The sequence below is a fragment of the Bombina bombina genome, chromosome 3 (genome assembly GCF_027579735.1).
Source record: "Bombina bombina isolate aBomBom1 chromosome 3, aBomBom1.pri, whole genome shotgun sequence".
NCBI classification, from domain to species: Eukaryota; Metazoa; Chordata; class Amphibia; order Anura; family Bombinatoridae; genus Bombina; species Bombina bombina.
Window position 1 is genome coordinate 1,239,207,195 of NC_069501.1, and position 18,400 is coordinate 1,239,225,594.

Sequence of the window (18,400 nt, forward strand, 5' to 3'; positions counted from 1 at the left end):
AGCCCCAATGCACAATACTACCACCACATGCTTCAAAGTTGGTATGGTGTTCCTTGGAGAATTAGCTTTATTGGCTTTGTGCCAAACATATCTCTTACAATTTAGGACGAAAAATTCAACCTTTGTCTAGTCAGAGCACATTTTCCAACATGGTTTGGGTTGGCTGACTGACTGAATCTTGTGACATTTAGATGGGCTTGGATGTTCCTTTTGTAAGAAAGGGTTTCTGTCTTGCCACCCTACCCCATAGTCCAGACATGTACAGAATACGAAAGATGGTGGTCACATGCAAGGAATGACCAGTACCTGCCAGAAATTCCTATACTCCTTCAGTGTTGCTGTTGGCCTCTTGGTAGCGCCTCTCATGTTTTCTCCTTGTCCTCTCATCAACATTGGAGGGTTGTCGCGATCTTTGCAATGTCTCTGTGGTGCCACATTTTGTCCACCTATTGATAATGTTTTTGATCGATATTATATACCTCTCCTGATTGGTACTTTTTTCAATACCATTTGTATGCTGATGATACCCAAATCTACAACTTTGCACCAGACCTATCCCCTTCCTTACTAACTTGTGTAACTCTCTAATATTTTGGGCTCCATGTACTAAGAGGCGGGCGGACTGCTTCTTAACTCGCGAAGCTGTCCGCCCGCCTCCGCTACACACGGGCAGCGGATCTATTGATCCGCTTGCCCGTATGTATCATTACACACTCAGCGGAGTGTGTAATGCCCGCCCCTTCAGTCGCGCGACCAATCACGCGACTGAAGGGGCTGTCAATCACCGAGAGCGAGCGAGCTCTCTGTGATTTTGCTTCGCCACCTAAGAGGTGGCGTAGGGTGTAGGAAGCAGCGGTCTAATGACCGCTGCTTCTTACATTGCGGGAAGCAGGCTCGCATATGCGAACCTGCCCCGCAAAGGCTCCGGAGCAGCTTTCGCTGCTTCGTACATGGAGCCCTTTATCCTTGATGTCCTCTCACTACCTTAAGCTAAACCTCTCCAAATCTAAGCTAATCCCCCACTTCTTCCAAAATCCCTACCCCTCCTAACTTTCTCTAACTGTTGATAATAGCATCATTACCACAATCTGTGTGTGCCTGATGTCTTGGGGTCATACTTGACTCAGATCTTTCTTTAACTCCCCACATCCAGTATTTGGACAATTCCTGCCACCTCCACCTCAAAAACATGTGTCATTTCCTCACACAAGACACAACTAAGACTTGAATCCACTCTCATAATTTCCCATCTTGACTATTGAAACTCCAACCTCTCTGGCCTCCCTAGCTGCTATCTATCTCCGTTACAATCCATAATAAATGCCTCTGCCAGGCTAATCTTCCTTACACGTCGCTCTGTCAATCCCTTCACTGGCTTCCTCTAACCTCCAGAATTAAACAAACTTGTGACTAACTTTTAAAGCTCTCAATGACACTGTTACACCCTATATCTTCAACCTAATCTCCAGATACTCTCTCACTCATCCCCTTCGCTCTGCTCATGACCTCTTTCTCTCCCCCTCTATTGTTACCTCCTCACATTCCCGTCTACAAGACTTCTCCAGACTGGCCTCTATTTTGTGGAACTCTCTGCCTCGCTCTACACGACTCTCCCCTAGTTTTCAAACTTTCAAGCGCTCCTTAGATTCTACAGTTCAGGGATGCATATAATATTCACTAAGAATATATTCCTATCTTAGATCAACTTTATGAGAGATGATTTACAATAGTGAAATTCTAGGCAGGGCCCTCTATCCCTTTGTCTCCTACAATTGTTATCTTGCATATTTTGACCCATGTCTTTAGAGCTGCGGAATCTGCTGGCGCTCTACAAATCACTGATAATAATAATTTTCAACAATTAGCACCCACGGTTTCGTTGGCAATGCTTTGTGGACCCCAGCATCCCTTTGTGGATGCTCTCATCAGAAAAGAGGACTTTGTACCACTGAGCAACAGACCAGGTCTGTTTTTCTTTAGCCCAGGCTTCTGACATTTGTTGTTCAGGGGTGGCTTGACAAGAGGAATACATTTGAAGCCCATGTCCAGGATCCGTCTGTGTGCAGTGGCTCTTGATGCACTGACTCCAGCCTCAGTCCACTCCTTGTGAAAGTCCCCAACACTTTTGAATGGCCTTTTCCTGACAATCCTCTCCAGGCTGCGGTCATACCTGCTGCTTGCGCACCTTTTTCTTCTACACTTTTCCCTTCCACATAACTTTCTATTAATGTGTTTTGATACAGCACTTTGGGAACATCCAACTTCTTTTGCAATTACCTTTTGAGGCTTTCCCTCCTTATGGAGGGTGTCAATGATGGTTTTCTACACAACTGTCAGGTCAGCAGTCTTTCCCATGATTGTGATTCCTACTGAACTAGACTGAGAGACCATTTAAAGGCTCAGGAACCCTTTGCAGGTGTTATGGCTTAATTAGCTGATTAGAGTGGGACACTTTGAGCCTAGAATATTGCACCTTTTCACAATATTCTTATTTTCTGAGATTGTGGATTTGGGGTTTTCATGAGCTGTAAGCCATAATCATCACAATTATGACCAATCACGGTGTGAACTATCTTGCTTTGCATGTAATGAGTCTATCTCATATATTAGTTTCACCTTTTAAGTTGCATTAGTGAAATAAATGAACTTTTGAACGATATTCTAATTTTTCGAGTTTCACCTGTATTTTCTATGCTTCGATTTTATTTTTTGTTTAGTGTCCCACTAAAAGCAGATGTCAGATGATACCAAAAATAAATAAATATGCTTTTATCTTTAACTATCTTTGAACAGTTAAAAGTGATGGTAAATCTGAGCGTATAAAAACACTAGGAATTACGATCACTAAAAATAAAAGTGGACTTTCAGTGCCTCGGCTCCTCGCTAAAGTCATCAGCTCTGGCCACCCGCGGCACAACGCTCTTTACCAATGGTGACATTTCACCTCTAAACCAATAGCCGTGCTAGTCATCTGGCAGTATTCTGTATGCTAGCATGGCTATTGATTTAGAGGTGAAATGTCACCTCATTGAGTAAAGAGCTGTGACCTGGGTAGCCAGGGCCGCTGACTTTAGCAAGGAGGGTCAGCATATAAAGGGAGAGTTTAGCATCCATTTTTACTAAGGGATCACTGAAAATCCTCTTTATTTTTAGTGATGGTAAATCCTAGCATTTTTTTTTTTAAACGCTCCAATTTACCATCACTTTAATATAGATATATATGGTGTTCCATTTGAGTCGAGTCAGCTGCTTACTATATAGAACTGATCAGTAGCAATTTACAGTGATGGCTAGTTAAATCAATATTAACCCCTTAAGGACCAACGACGTACAGGGTACGTCCTACAAAAAAAATGTATTTAACGACCAAGGACGTACCCTGTACGTTGTTGGTTCCTTAAAGAGGTGGAAGCGATTCTGATCGCTTCCAGCCGCTTTCCTGTTATTGCAGTGATGCCTCGATATTAAGGCATCCTGCAATAACAGTTTTTAGCCAGCCAGTGCAGAGAGCCACTCTGTGGCCCTCTCTGCATCGGACATCGATGTTTACGATCGTTGATGGGTGGGAGCCGATGTGGGACGAATTAGTCAGAGGGGGCGGGATCATGGGCGGGGTCAACAGCAGCGTGCACGGACGGACGGGAACCACAACACTATGGAACATTTGTAGGAGAGAGGAGGGAGGGAATTGGGATCTAAGGGATCTGGGAGGGGGTGGGGGGTTGGTTTTTGAGGAAGGGGGGAAGCTACACTACAGAAAATAGGGGGGAAAAAAATTATTGTAAACTAGGTACTGGCAGACAGCTGCCAGTACCCAAGATGGTGCAAATAAGATAGAGGGGGAGGGTTAGAGAGCTGTTTGGGGGGATCCTACACAGCAAAAAAAATAAAATACCTTTCATTTTAGTATTGGCAGACTTTCTGCCAGTACTTAAGATGGTGGGGACAATTGTGGGTTGGGGGAGGAAAGAGCATTTTGGGAGGGATCAGGGGGTGTGATGTGTCAGGTGGGAGGCTGATCTCTACACTAAAGCTAAAATTAACCCGGCAAGCTCCCTAATTAACCCCTTCACTGCTGGGCATAATACACATGTGGTGCGCAGCAGCATTTAGCGGCCTTCTAACTACCAAAAAGCAACGCCAAAGCCATATATGTCTGCTATTTTTGAACAAAGAGGATCCCAGAGAAGCATTTACAACCATTTGTGCCATTATTGCATAAACTGTTTGTAAATAATTTGTGAGAAACCTAAAATTGCGAAAAATGTAACTTTTTTTTTTTATTTGATCGCATTTGGTGGTGAAATGGTGGCATGAAATATACCAAAATGGGCCTAGATCAATACTTGGGGTTGTCTACTACACTACACTAAAGCTAAAAACATAAATTATGCTTACCTGATAATTTCCTTTTCTTCCGTGGGAAAGAGTCCACAGACGCATTCATTACTTATGGGATATAAGAACCTGGAAACCATGAGGAGGCAAAGACACACCACCCAAAGGCTTAAATACTCCTCCCACTTCCCCTATCCCCCAGTCATTCTTTGCCTTTTGTCCCAGGAGGTTGGCAGAGAAGTGTCAGAAGTTTGTTTTTTTCTTTTTTGTTATACTTTTATTTAATGTGTCTCTTATGGAGGGTGCTACCCTTCGACATGGACCCTACAAGCTCCCTACATGCTACCTAATTAACCCCTTCACTGCTGGGCATAATACACGTGTGGTGCGCAGTGGCATTTAGCAGCCTTCTAATTACCAAAAAGCAAAGCCATAGCCATATATATCTGCTATTTCAGAACAAGGGGGATCCCAGAGAAGCATTTACAACCATTTGTGCCATAATTGCACAAGCTGTTTGTAAATAATTTCAGTGAGAAACCTAAAGTTTGTGATAAAGTGAACGTTTTTTTTATTTGATCGCAATTGGCGGTGAAATGGTGGCATGAAATATACCTAAATGGGCCTAGATCAATACTTTGGGTTGTCTTCTAAAAAAAAATATATACATGTCAAGGGTTATTCAGGGATTCCTGAAAGAGATCAGTGTCCAATGTAACTAGCGCTAATTTTGAAAAATAATGGTTTAGAAATAGCAAAGTGCTACTTGTATTTATGGCCCTATAACTTACAAAAAAAGCAAAGAACATGTAAACATTGGGTATTTCTAAACTCAGGACAAAATGTATAAACAATTTAGTATGGGTGTTTTTTGGTGGTTGTAGATGTGTAACAGATTTCGGGGGGTCAAAGTTAGAAAATTTTAGTTTTTCCCCCTCATATTTTATCATTTTTTTATAGTAAATTATAAGATATGATGAAAATAATGGTATCTTTAGAAAGTCCATTTAATGGCGAGAAAAACGGTATATAAAATATGTGTGGGTACAGTAAATGAGTAAGAGGAAAATTACAGCTAAACACAAACACCACAGAAATGTAAAAATAGCCTTGGTCTCAAACGGACAGAAAATGGAAAAGTGCTCTGGGGTCCTTAAGGGGTTAAAGGGACAGTCAAGTCTAAAAAAAAATGATAATTTAAATAGGGAATGTCATTTTAAACAACTTTCCAATTTACTTTTATCACCAATTTTGCTTTGTTCTTTTGGTATTCTTAGTTGAAAGCTAATTCTAGGAGGTTCATATGCTAATTTCTTAGACCTCGAAGACTGCCTCTAATCTGAATGCATTTTGACCACTAGAGCAGGTTAGTTAATGTGTTTCATATAGATAACATTGAGCTCATGCGCGTGAAGTTACCCTGGAGTGAGCACTGATTGGCTAAAAAGCAAGTCTGTCAAAAGAAATGAAATAAGGGGGCAGTTTGCAGAGGCTTAGATACAAGGTAATCACAGAGGTAAAAAGTGTATTTATATAACAGTTGGCTGTGCAAAACTGGGGAATGGGTAATAAAGGGAATATCTTTCTTTTTAAGCAACAACAATTCAGGTGTTGACTGTCCCTTTAATGACTAATGTGTCTGAATGCAGGCTTTATTCACTAACTCAATAATAGTAATCCACGAGATATGTCATTAACAATAATAATTTCACCCTTTTCAAATCCAGAGGTTAATTTTTCACATCCTTAGCACACTGGCTGTGACTGACAGAGACGTAAAGATTGCAGCTTCATAGGGAGGTTAAAATGATGAAGAGTAGAGATATTATTTCAGGGTTAGCTGGGCATAAGAATGAAGCTGGGCGCTTCACATACTGCATAACCCCAGAGAACAAAGGTTAAAAACAAGGCTCACCATGAAGGAGGGCTTCAGATTTATTCAGAAATCAGAGAGAGCCAGCAGTACCATCCCTGTAGTCTCAAATATTTGAATGAGTTGTATCTGAAGTATTATATTCACCTTTTAAAGCCTAGGTGTCTTCAAAAGGTAAACACTGTGATATTTCATATGTGAGACTTATTTACCTTATGAATATTAGCTTCAATAGCAGGTGATATTGACTTACTCTCTGTGATGCTTAAAAACTATAGACTTTTTTTTAGCCATGTACAGTATATACTGAAAAATATCCGTACACAAAGTAAATGTTTTAAAACATTAAAAACTCTGCTTATGTTAACACAATTTGCATTGTTTTGCAGTCCAGGGACACATCCCTTCTTCATATGTTTATCTTACTTTCTCTGCTGTGGCCAGTTAAAAATGAACTCCTGCACTGATCAAGCTGCCTTCTCTAGTGACGTGCCAGATTTGATCTGCAACATCAACAAAGACGGAGAGAGATGGCAGCATTAGCGTGCGCATTCTCACGTAATTTTTATGGGACAGGTTGTGTGTCCCTTCGAATTTAATAGTAATTTCCCTTTAAACTCAGACACTCTCGCTCCCAGACCTCTGCCTTCCTTCCATTGTTCCTGGTTTCTCAACAGATCCTTGAGGGGGGAAATGGTGCAATATTACTCTCCATTTTTGAGCTGTCCTTTTCTGGAACCTGGCTGAAACCTGTTTAGGGATTGCTGCTACTTAAAGGGATAGAAATATGAAATGTGCTTGGGTGCATTTCAATATGAAATAGAAGCATTTTTGCAATATACTTCCATTGACGAAAATGTGCCTAGTAAAAGTTATTTACTGTTTTTCTGCAGCATACGCACATATGCTGTGAGGGACCGTGCACCAGTATTCAAACACCACCTCAGAGAGCTGGCTGTGGTGTGTATTGCTTCTGAAGATGTAATTTTTGTCATACAAACTTACTGCTGACTCTCTGAGAAGGTGTAATGTCTAAATTACTGGTGCATTGGCCCTCACCGGATATCTGTGTATGCTGCAGAAAATCAGTAATAACTTGGCTTTCTAAGGTGGTGATAGTTCACGAAAATCCTTACTTGCAGGAATTGGGAATTCATTTCCTGGTGGCCAAGAAGTGACATCCCACAAGTAAGGATTTTTTGTGGCCTATCACCACCAAGAAAGAAAGGCATTAATCAAGTAAATATACAATATGTCTTTAAACCTCGTACACGTAGTAGGACATCCATTGAGACAGAAAAGGCTTCTTTGCATCTCCTCTCCTTTTATTGGAAAACAGATTTAGAAAACGGCATTTCAGGAACAAATGTTCAATAGACGTTTGGAATGGAATGCGACATAAGGACAGTAACAGATCTAAAAATGCTTTTTTTTATTATTGGCCTTAAGACAAAGCTAAGCTTTATATATATTTATATAGGAGCAGATTCACTTCCCCTCTGCTTAACTATTCCCTCCAGACGGTGTACAAAACCCAGAAAACATCAAATAAATATAAAAATAAAGAATGGACAGAATTCTGTTCAAATAAGGATTTGTCCTGAAATGTGTAACACAGGGATCAGTATTTTTAACAAATGTATTTATTATAAGATCCTCAGAGAATTTATTATAAGCTTGTCCACTAACATATAGTGCACGTTTATCTACATGTATTACGCATACACATTTTACTTCTTTTTTTCTGTAACATTTTCGGAATTGTATTTTATTAATATGGATATTCTAAAGCAAAACTAAAATACTAATTTGTTAGCGCTTGTTGTGTTTACACAGTGATAACTGTTGCTGGGCACAACTTATATAGTTTGGTTACCACTCCGCATGTTGCGTTTTTTCCTCTTGGGTCTGCAGCTCTCTTCAAATCCGTTCTATTATTTAAACCTTTTAGAGTGCTACGTGTTGAAGCTGTGCATTTTTACACTGAGCGCGCCATCTTGGCGCTTAAGTAATCGCTCACTGTGTGAGAGAGGAGGTGCACATTCACAGGTCAGTGACATTGTCGTCTTTTCAATATGCCGCACTTCAATTTATCGTGCACAATACTGAGTGGAAGCCGTACATTATTTGCAGCAACTGTACAACTCTAATTACTTCCTGATTTTTGTTTGTTTTTGTATATTTGTTATTTAACTTTTTAACGGTGTAAAAAACAAACAAAAAAAACCTGCAAGGTACAGCTGTCAAAAAGCGCCCAATGTCACTGATCTGTCAATGCACAATGCGTCTGTCACAAGGTGCATCAATACATGAGCTGCAAGATGTTGGCTCCCAGTATGAAGATGCGGAGCTTTACCAACTGGCATCTGTAAGAGATTAAATAGGAGAATAGCTTTAAAGAGAGCAGCAGATACAGGAAGAAAAACAAAACCATTATGAGCAGTAGACCCCTATTGCAGTTGTCCCTTCAACCCCTGCAGAGAGCTTAAAAATCATAGCAAAAGTCCCGCTTGGGAGTAGCAACACATTGTAACTCTTGAGCTGGACAAGGCCTGTGACTGGCAGTTACATGCCGCCCCTAACTGCGTTACTGGTCAAAGCGGGACCTTTTGCAGAGGTTAAAACGCATAGTTACGGACACTAAAGCTAAAATTCTATGCGCTAAATCATTTTTGCATTAGAATGACCAATTAAAAAAAGATTTATAGTAAACAACCACACGTTTTATCTATGCCTTATAAATAATATTTGTGGGGGACAACAAAAAAACAACACAAGCTTCTACCTGTACTTTTAACATACAGAGGTTATGTAACACAATGCTTCTTAAAAGAAAAATCCTACGTTACTCTGGCACCAATAATAACGCATCTGAAGATCCTATAATATTAGTTGTTCCTGTGCACAGAAGCACTGTACAATATGCAGGTGTTAAATACTGAAGGTCATGCCCACTGTATTTCAGGACAAAACCATGATATTGGCCCTCTGCTCCCTTAGAGGCCTGCGGCTCCTTATAGGCTGGTTATAGCTGTGTGATGAGCAAATCATTGCAGGCCCCAGAGGAAGGCAAAGGACAGACATTCCTTTTTTTCACATTTAGTGCTTCCATTTTTTTTCCTTTTTGCATAACCCGGCAGTAAGGCCCAGACCTGAACTGTTATTTTGTCTTTTTCTCCATTGCCAAACTGTCGTGCAGCTTGGAGACTTCAGGTTCAAACATGTCCATCACTAATGTTCCATTCTCGTCATAGAATTTTGCAATGGATCTAGTAAATTCTGCATCTCGCTGCTGCTTGCTTTTCCCATTTATATATGTGACTTTCAATGTGTACTTGTCATCAAACCTGCATAAGATAAAAAAGATGACATTACATCTGTGTGCAACAGCGCTCCAATAATTACCTGGGTGCACAGTCGGGTAAAAACTGTAATTACAACCAACCCTATAAGAACTTACAGCCAACTACAGCCAAATTATCCTGTCGATAGAACACAAAAGTTTATGCTAAATAGAAATAATTTATGTAAGAACTTACCTGATAAATTCATTTCTTTCATATTGGCAAGAGTCCATGAGCTAGTGACATATGGGATATACAATCCTACCAGGAGGGGCAAAGTTTCCCAAACCTCAAAATGCCTATAAATACACCCCTCACCACACCCACAATTCAGTTTAACGAATAGCCAAGTAGCGGGGTGATAGAAAAAGGAGTAGAAAGCATCAACAAAGGAAATTTGGAAATAATTGTGCTTTATACAAAAAATCATAACCACCATAAAAAGGGTGGGCCTCATGGACTCTTGCCAATATGAAAGAAATGAATTTATCAGGTAAGTTCTTACATAAATTATGTTTTCTTTTATGTAATTGGCAAGAGTCCATGAGCTAGTGACATATGGGATATCAATACCCAAGATGTGGAGTCTTCCACTCAAGAGTCACTAGAGAGGGAGGGAATAAAATAAAAACAGCCATATTACGCTGAAAAAATAATCCACAACCCAAAAAATAAGTTATTTTCACTTTGAAAAGAAAAAAACTTAAATCAAAAGCAGAAGAATCAAACTGAAACAGCTGCCTGAAGAACTTTTCTACCAAAAACTGCTTCCGAAGAAGCAAATACATCAAAATGATAGAATTTAGTAAATGTATGCAAAGAGGACCAAGTGGCTGCTTTGCAAATCTGATCGACTGAAGCTTCATTCTTAAAAGCCCACGAAGTAGAGACTGATCTAGTAGAATGAGCTGTAATTCTCTGAGGCGGGGTTTGACCAGACTCCAAATAAGCTTGATGAATCAAAAGTTTCAACCAAGAAAACAGCAGAAGCTTTCTGACCTTTCCTAGGACCAGAAAATAAAACAAATAGACTAGAAGTCTTCCTGAAATTTTTAGTATCTTCCACATAATATTTCAAAGCTCTTACCACATCCAAAGAATGTAAGGATCTCTCCAAAGAATTCTTAGGATTAGGACATAAAGAAGGGACAACAATTTCTCTACTAATGTTGTTAGAATTCACAACCTTAGGTAAAAATTGAAAAGCAGTCCGCAAAACTGCCTTATCCTGATGAAAAATCAGAAAAGGAGACTCACAAGAAAGAGCAGATAGCTCAGAAACTCTTCTAGCAGAAGAGATAGCCAAAAGGAACAACACTTTCCAAGAAAGTAGTTTAATGTCCAAAGAATGCATAGGTTCAAATGGAGGAGCCTGTAAAGCCCTCAGAACCAAATTAAGACTCCAAGGAGGAGAAATTGACTTAATGACAGGCTTAATACGAACTAAAGCCTGTACAAAACAGTGTATATCAGGAAGTATAGCAATTTTTCTGTGAAATAAAACAGAAAGAGCGGAGATTTGTCCTTTCAAGGAACTTGCAGACAAACCCTTATCCAGACCAACCTGAAGAAACTGCAAAATTCTAGGAATTCTAAAAGAATGCCAGGAGAATTTATGAGAAGAACACCATGAAATGTAAGCCTTCCAAACTCTATAATAAATCTTCCTAGAGACAGATTTACAAGCTTGTAACATAGTACTAATCACTGAATCAGAGAAACCTCTATGACTTAGAACTAAGCGTTCAATTTCCATACCTTCAAATTTAACGATTTGAGATCCTGATGGAAAAACAGACCTTGAGATAGTAGGTCCGGCCGTAATGGAAGAGGCCAAGGCTGGCGACTGGACATCCAAACCAGATCCACATACCAAAACCTGTGTGGCCATGCTGGAGCCACCAGCAACACAAAAGACTGTTCCATGATGATTTTGGAAATCACTCTTGGAAGAAGAACTAGAGGCGGGAAGATGTAAGCAGGTTGATAACACCAAGGAAGTGTCAGCGCATCCACTGCTTCCGCCTGAATATCCCTGGACCTGGACAGGTATCTGGGAAGTTTCTTGTTTAGATGAGAGGCCATGAGATCTATCTCTGGAAGCCCCCACATCTGAACAATCTGAGAAAACACATCTGGATAGAGAGACCACTCCCCTGGATGTAAAGTCTGGCGGCTGAGATAATCCGCCTCCCAATTGTCTACACCTGGGATATGTACCGCAGAGATTAGACAGGAGCTGGATTCCGCCCAAGCAAGTATCCGAGATACTTCTTTCATAGCTTGGGGACTATGAGTCCCACCCTGATGATTGACATAAGCCACAGTTGTGATATTGTCTGTCTGAAAAACAAATGAACGGTTCTCTCTTTAGTAGAGGCCAGAACTGAAGAGCCCTGAGAATTGCACAGAGTTCTAAAATATTTATTGGAAATCTCGCCTCTTGAGATTTCCAAACCCCTTGTGCTGTCAGAGACCCCCAAACAGCTCCCCAACCTAAAAGACTCGCATCTGTTGTGATCACAGTCCAGGTTGGACGAACAAAAGAAGCCCCTTGAACCAAACGATGGTGATCTATCCACCATGTCAGAGAGTGTCGTACATTGGGATTCAAGGATATTAATTGTGATATCTTTGTATAATCCCTGCACCATTGATTCAGCATACAAAGCTGTAGAGGTCTCATGTGAAAATGAGCAAAGGGGATTGCGTCTGATGCTGCAGTCATGAGACCTACAACTTCCATGCACATAGCCACTGAAGGGAATGACTGAGACTGAAGGCGCCGGCAGGCTGCAACCAATTTTAAACGTCTCTTGTCTGTTAGAGACAGAGTCATGGACACTGAATCTATCTGGAAACCTAAAAAGGTGACCCTTGTCTGAGGAATCAAGAAACTTTTTGGTAAATTGATCCTCCAACCATGTTTCCGAAGAAACAACACTAGTTGATTCGTGTGAGATTCTGCAGTATGTAAAGACTGAGCTAGTACCAAGATATCGTCCAAATAAGGAAACACCGCAATACCCTGTTCTCTGATTACAGATAGTAGGGCACCCAGAACCTTTGAAAAGATTCTTGGAGCTGTTGCTAGGCCAAATGGAAGAGCAACAAATTGGTAATGCTTGTCTAGAAAAGAGAATCTGAGAAACTGATAGTGTTCTGGATGAATCGGAATATGAAGGTAAGCATCCTGCAAGTCTATTGTGGACATATAATGTCCTTGCTGAACAAAAGGCAGAATAGTCCTTATAGTCACCATCTTGAAAGTTGGTACTCTTACATAACGATTCAAAATTTTCAGATCCAGAACTGGTCTGAACAAATTTTCTTTCTTTGGTACAATGAATAGGTTTGAATAAAACCCCAAACCCTGTTCCTGAAGAGGAACTGGCATGATTACCCCTGAAGACTCCAGATCTGAAACACACTTCAGAAAAGCCTGAGCTTTTACTGGATTTACAGGAATGTGCGAGAGAAAAAAAATCTTCACACAGGAGGTCTTACTTTGAATCCTATTCGATACCCTTGAGAGACAATGCTCTGAATCCAATGATTTTTGACAGATTTTATCAAAAAAATCCTTGAAAAACCTTAATCTGCCCCCTACCAGCTGAGCTGGAATGAGGGCAGACATTGGTTTCCTAAATGGCTTGGATTTATTCCAATTTGAGGAAGGCTTCTAACTGGAAGCAGATTCCTTGGGAGGAGGATTAAGTTTTTGTTCCTTATTCTGACGAAAGGAACGAAAACGGTTAGAAGCCTTAGATTTACCCTTAGGTTTTTTATCCTGAGGCAAAAAAACTCCTTTTCCTCCAGTGATAGTTGAAATAGAATCCAACTGAGAACCAAATAAATTATTACCTTGGAAAGAAAGATAGTAATCTAGATTTAGATGTCATATCAGCATTCCAAGATTTAAGACACAAAGCTCTTCTAGCTAATACAGCTAAAGACATGGATCTAACATCAATTTTGATAATATCAAAAATGGCATCACAAATAAAATGATTAGCATGTTGCAGTAAGCGAACAATGCTAGATATGTCAGAATCCAATTCATGTTGCGCAAAATTTTCCAACCAGAAAGTTGATGCGGCCGCAACATCACCCAAAGAAATAGCAGGTCTGAGAAGATGACCTGAATATAAATAGGCCTTCCTTAGATAAGATTCAAGCTTCCTATCTAAAGGATCCTTAAAGGAAGTGCTATCTTCCATAGGAATAGTGGTACGTTTAGCAAGAGTAGAAATAGCCCCATCAACTTTGGGGATCTTTTCCCAAAACTCTATAGATTTTGCTGGTAAAGGATACAATCTCTTAAACCTTGAAGAAGGAACAAAGGAAGTACCTGGCTTATTCCATTCCCTAGAAATCATATCAGAAATAGCCTCAGGAATGGGAAAAACACCTGGGGAAACCACAGGAGGTTTAAAAACAGCATTTAAACGTTTATTAGACTGAACGTCAAGAGGACTGGTTACCTCAATATCCAAAGTAATTAACACTTCTTTTAATAAAGAACGCATATACTCTATTTTAAATAAATAAGTAGATTTGTCAGTGTCAATATCTGAGGAAGGATCTTCTGTTTCAGATAGATCCTCATCAGAAGAGGATGAATTATGTTGTTGGTCATTTGAAATTTCATCAGCTAAATGAGAAGTTTTAAAAGACCTTTTACGTTTATTAGAAGGTGGAAATGCAGACAAAGCCTTCATAATAGAATCTGAAACAAATTCTTAGAAATTTACAGGTATATCATACACATTAGAAGTTGAAGGAGCTGCAACTGGCAATGTACTATTACTAATAGAAACACTATCTGCATGTAAAAGTTTATCATGACAACTATTACAAATGACATTCGGTGGAATAATTTCTACAATTTTGCAACAAATGCACTTAGCTTTGGTAGAACCGACGTCAGGCAGCAATGTTCCAGCAGAAACTTCAGAGACAGGATCGGATTGGGACATCTTGCTCAATGTAAGAGAAAAAACAACATATAAAGCAAAATTATCTATTTCCTTAAATGACAGTTTCAGGAATGGGAAAAAATGCAAAAGCATAGGCCTCTTGATAGAAGAAAGCAGGAGGCAAACATGCATGGGGTATTGAAATAATGAAAAAAAATGACCGGAAATGACACACTTGCGTCACTAATGACGCCGCCGTGTGAAAGGTCTCAACGTCACGTATGACGCCGGAAATGACGAAGTTGCGTCAAAAAACAATTTCCCGCGCCAAAAAAGTTTGTGCCAAAAATGACGCAATAAAGTCTAACATTTGACGCACCCGCGGGCCTAATACCCGCAAATGCAAAAGTAGTAAAAATTGAAAAAGACTAAACCCCAGGTAAGAAACAAATTTCTTAAAGTGTTTATATTCCCAAATATGAAACTGACAGTCTGCAGAAGGAAATACATGAACCTGACTCATGGCAAATATAAGTACAATACATATATTTAGAACTAAATTGCATAAAGTGCCAAACCATAGCTGAGAGTGTCTTAAGAAATAAAAACATACTTACCAAAAGACACCCATCCACATATAGCAGATAGCCAAACCAGTACTAAAACAGTTCTTTAGTAGAGGTAATGGTAAATTTGAGAGTATATCGTCGATCTGAAAAGGGAGGTAGGAGATGAATCTCTACGACCGATAACAGAGAACCCATGAAAAAGACCCCCGTTAGGGAAATCATCGTATTCAATAGGTGATACTCCCTTCACGTCCCTCTAACATTCGCTGTACTCTGAGAGGAATCGGGCTTCAACAATGCTGAGAAGCGCATATCAACGTAGAAATCCATAGGAGGCAAAGTTTGTAAAACTGAATTGTGGGTGTGGTGAGGGGTGTATTTATAGGCATTTTGAGGTTTGGGAAACTTTGCCCCTCCTGGTAGGATTGTATATCCCATACGTCACTAGCTCATGGACTCTTGCTAATTACATGAAAGAAAACACCATCATATAATGCAAAGCTTAAGGAATCTACAGCTCCAAGGTGCGTGAATAACTGAATCCGCCTGCTTCAACTTCTTCCAACTGCCATATGGTCATGGTGCATTTTAGATGCTGCATTTGTGCAATGACTGTCTGCGTCATACATTGTATTGTGCACAGCATTATGGAAATGATATCGCATGTACACATGGGAAGTACAGTTTCCATCACTGGCATCTGGATTGCTTTACCTTTTCAGGCTGGATGAAAGATGCCAAACATCATCTGGGTCCATCCCAGCAGGATCCTTTCTGTGAGCAACTAGGAAGATGCTTTTTTCCTTATAGGAGGTATAAATGGTGAGGACGCCCATCATGAGAAAATAAGTACAATGTAGATAAGGATTACACACAGGATAAATAAGTTGTAGGTTATGACTCTTATTTAGAGTTGTGCACTTATTGATTCATTGGTAAAACAAAAGCCAAACATGGCTGTGACTGGCACGATTCAGATATTCTTGTGAGAGTGCAACACACAAAGATCTGCCAACGAGTCAACAAACACTTGTCTACTCTTTATAGCCTTCAGTCTGGAGAAAACAGGAATCGTGCAGAATTACTACCCCAGTTACAAGCTGAATAACACACACTTATCCAGAGTTACTCAGTTTTAGTCCTCAATGAACTCAAACAGGCCAGATTTTAAAGGGACATAAAGAGGAGATTAAAACAACCTTTTAAAAAATATAGAACTTTAAATAAATAAATAAAATAAAAAAGGTCCTGCAAAGTATTAAAATGCCAGACACGTTTATATCACTACTGTGGGGTTTTAGCTGTGGATTAATTGGTGAAATTCATTCTCTAATTTCTTTTACATTTTTAAAAAAAACTCGTCTTGTAACATGTAAGCATGCTTTTTAAAGAAAATTATTAGTCATTAAAGAGATATAATTATTACATATTGGGGGCCACATTATACAGATTAATAAATGCAAAAAGGTACCACCCATTATACAGACATAACAGGAAAAAAGGTTTATTAGACTTGCTGAAAAAGCTCTCCTTTAAAAAACAAAATTTTTCTTTCACGATTCAGATGGGGAATAGAATTTTAAACATTTGTCCGATTTACTTATCAAATTAGCTTTATTCTCTTGATATTCTTGTTAAAGAGATATCTAGATAGGGAGAGTGCACGTCTGAGGTACTACATGACAGCAAATAGTGCTGCCATCTAGTGCATTGTGCAAAACTGCTGCAGACACGTGCACACTCCTGAGCTTATACTTTGTTGAAAAGCAGAAAGGTAACAAGAAAACTTAGTATAAGTAAATTGGAAAGTAGTTTAACATTGTATGTTGGGTTTTATGTCCCTTTAAAAGTTTTTAACCCCTTGAGTGCTGATGATGTCTCTGAGCCGTCGCAGAGTTTCCCACTCAGGTGCCAACGATGGCTCAGAGCCTTTGCTAGCACTCTACCACCTTGAGGGAGATCTGGGGGCTCCCACCCACTCCTAACCCAGCGATCGGGTCTCCCACCCACCAAGATGGTATAAGTCTTGGGGATCTAAAAAAAACAAACAAAACAAAAAACGAAGTTTAAAAAAAAATAATTAAAAAACCCTCAAATCAGATAACACCCAGGTGGGAAAGTGCTTAGCACTCAAAGGGTTAAAGGTACAATTTTTAACTCCTTTTTATTTCTGTCCACATCCTCTTGACATGACAAACAGCCCTATTGTGGTGTCTGCGTGAGACACTGGTCCTCGTGTCTCTTTAATCAGCCCCTGTCCCCCTACAAAGTAGCTTTACCGACACGACAGATTGTGCTGTCTTTGCACAGGTCACCTCCTGGGACAACACTTTGTACTCAGAAAGCAAGAAGGAAGCAGCCATTGTAGTAGAAAGTTTGTTTTTATACAATGCATGCAAGTTTACCTTTTCAATGAACCCAGCCCATACAAAATGTTATAGTGATACAAATCTTCCATGCCTTATAGAGATTTAACCTGCGCATTAATCATGACCATAAGGACGTTTCCTACTGCATGAGCTATCTGCATTTAGTACTGGCAGGGGGAAACAACAAGCACTGTATACACACATGGCACCAAAGTACTACAGCATTAAAAGGATATGATATGACACAGAAGGCCAAGACAGGCTTAGATTCTGGGAACGGATGCAAATAGTCCCACACCAAGGCCACAATGGCAAAGACACAGGAGATGGTGCAGATAATGAGGCGGCCGTCAATCAGGCAGAAGTTCTCTACATACTTGTACTTCTCCAGAAGGACCTGGTCAGACAAGAGACAGATTTTATTAGACCTATAGAACCAAGATGAGACATTTAAAAAAGGACAGTCTAGTCAAAATCGCATTTTAAGGATTTAGATATGAGCAGAAATTCTAAGCCACTTTCTAGTTTACTCCTATTATCAATTTTTCTTCGTTCTCTTGGTATCTTTATTTTAAAAAAGCTGGACTGTAAGCTTAGGAGCCGGCCCATTTTTGGTTCAGCACCTGGGTAGCGCTTGCTGACTGGTGTCTAAATGTTGCCATCCAATCAGCAAGCTCTACCGAGGTGCTGAACCAAAAATGGGCCGGCTCTTAAGCTTAAATTCTAGCTTTTTAAAATAAAGATATCAAGAGAATGAAGAAAAATTGATAATAGGAGTAAATTAGAATGCCGCTTATAATTGCTGCTCATTAAAGTTTAATTTTGACTAGACTATCCCTTTAATGCAATATATTAACCCCTTCACAACTCTGCTGCAGTCATTTTTACACTTTTGCGTTTACTGAACTTAATGTCTATTTCAGTGCTTTTGTGTGACTTTACCTGCACAAAGCGTCTATTGTTTTTATCAGGAAGCATATAGTATAGT

General features: G+C 39.7%; 1 protein-coding gene across 1 annotated transcript in view; it reads right to left on the reverse strand.

The window, feature by feature from the left end:
* Window positions 1-7,515: 7,515 nt before the first annotated feature.
* The window catches only part of SPCS2 (signal peptidase complex subunit 2), a 33,094-nt gene continuing 22,209 nt past the window's right edge, over window positions 7,516-18,400 (reverse strand). The window contains exons 3-5 of the mRNA XM_053708750.1: window positions 17,649-17,809; window positions 15,758-15,892; window positions 7,516-9,558 (exon numbers count right to left, since the gene is read on the reverse strand). Of these exons, the coding sequence (XP_053564725.1) occupies window positions 9,372-9,558; window positions 15,758-15,892; window positions 17,649-17,809 (483 nt within the window). The 3' untranslated portion in view covers window positions 7,516-9,371. The remainder of the gene's footprint in view (window positions 9,559-15,757; window positions 15,893-17,648; window positions 17,810-18,400) is intronic.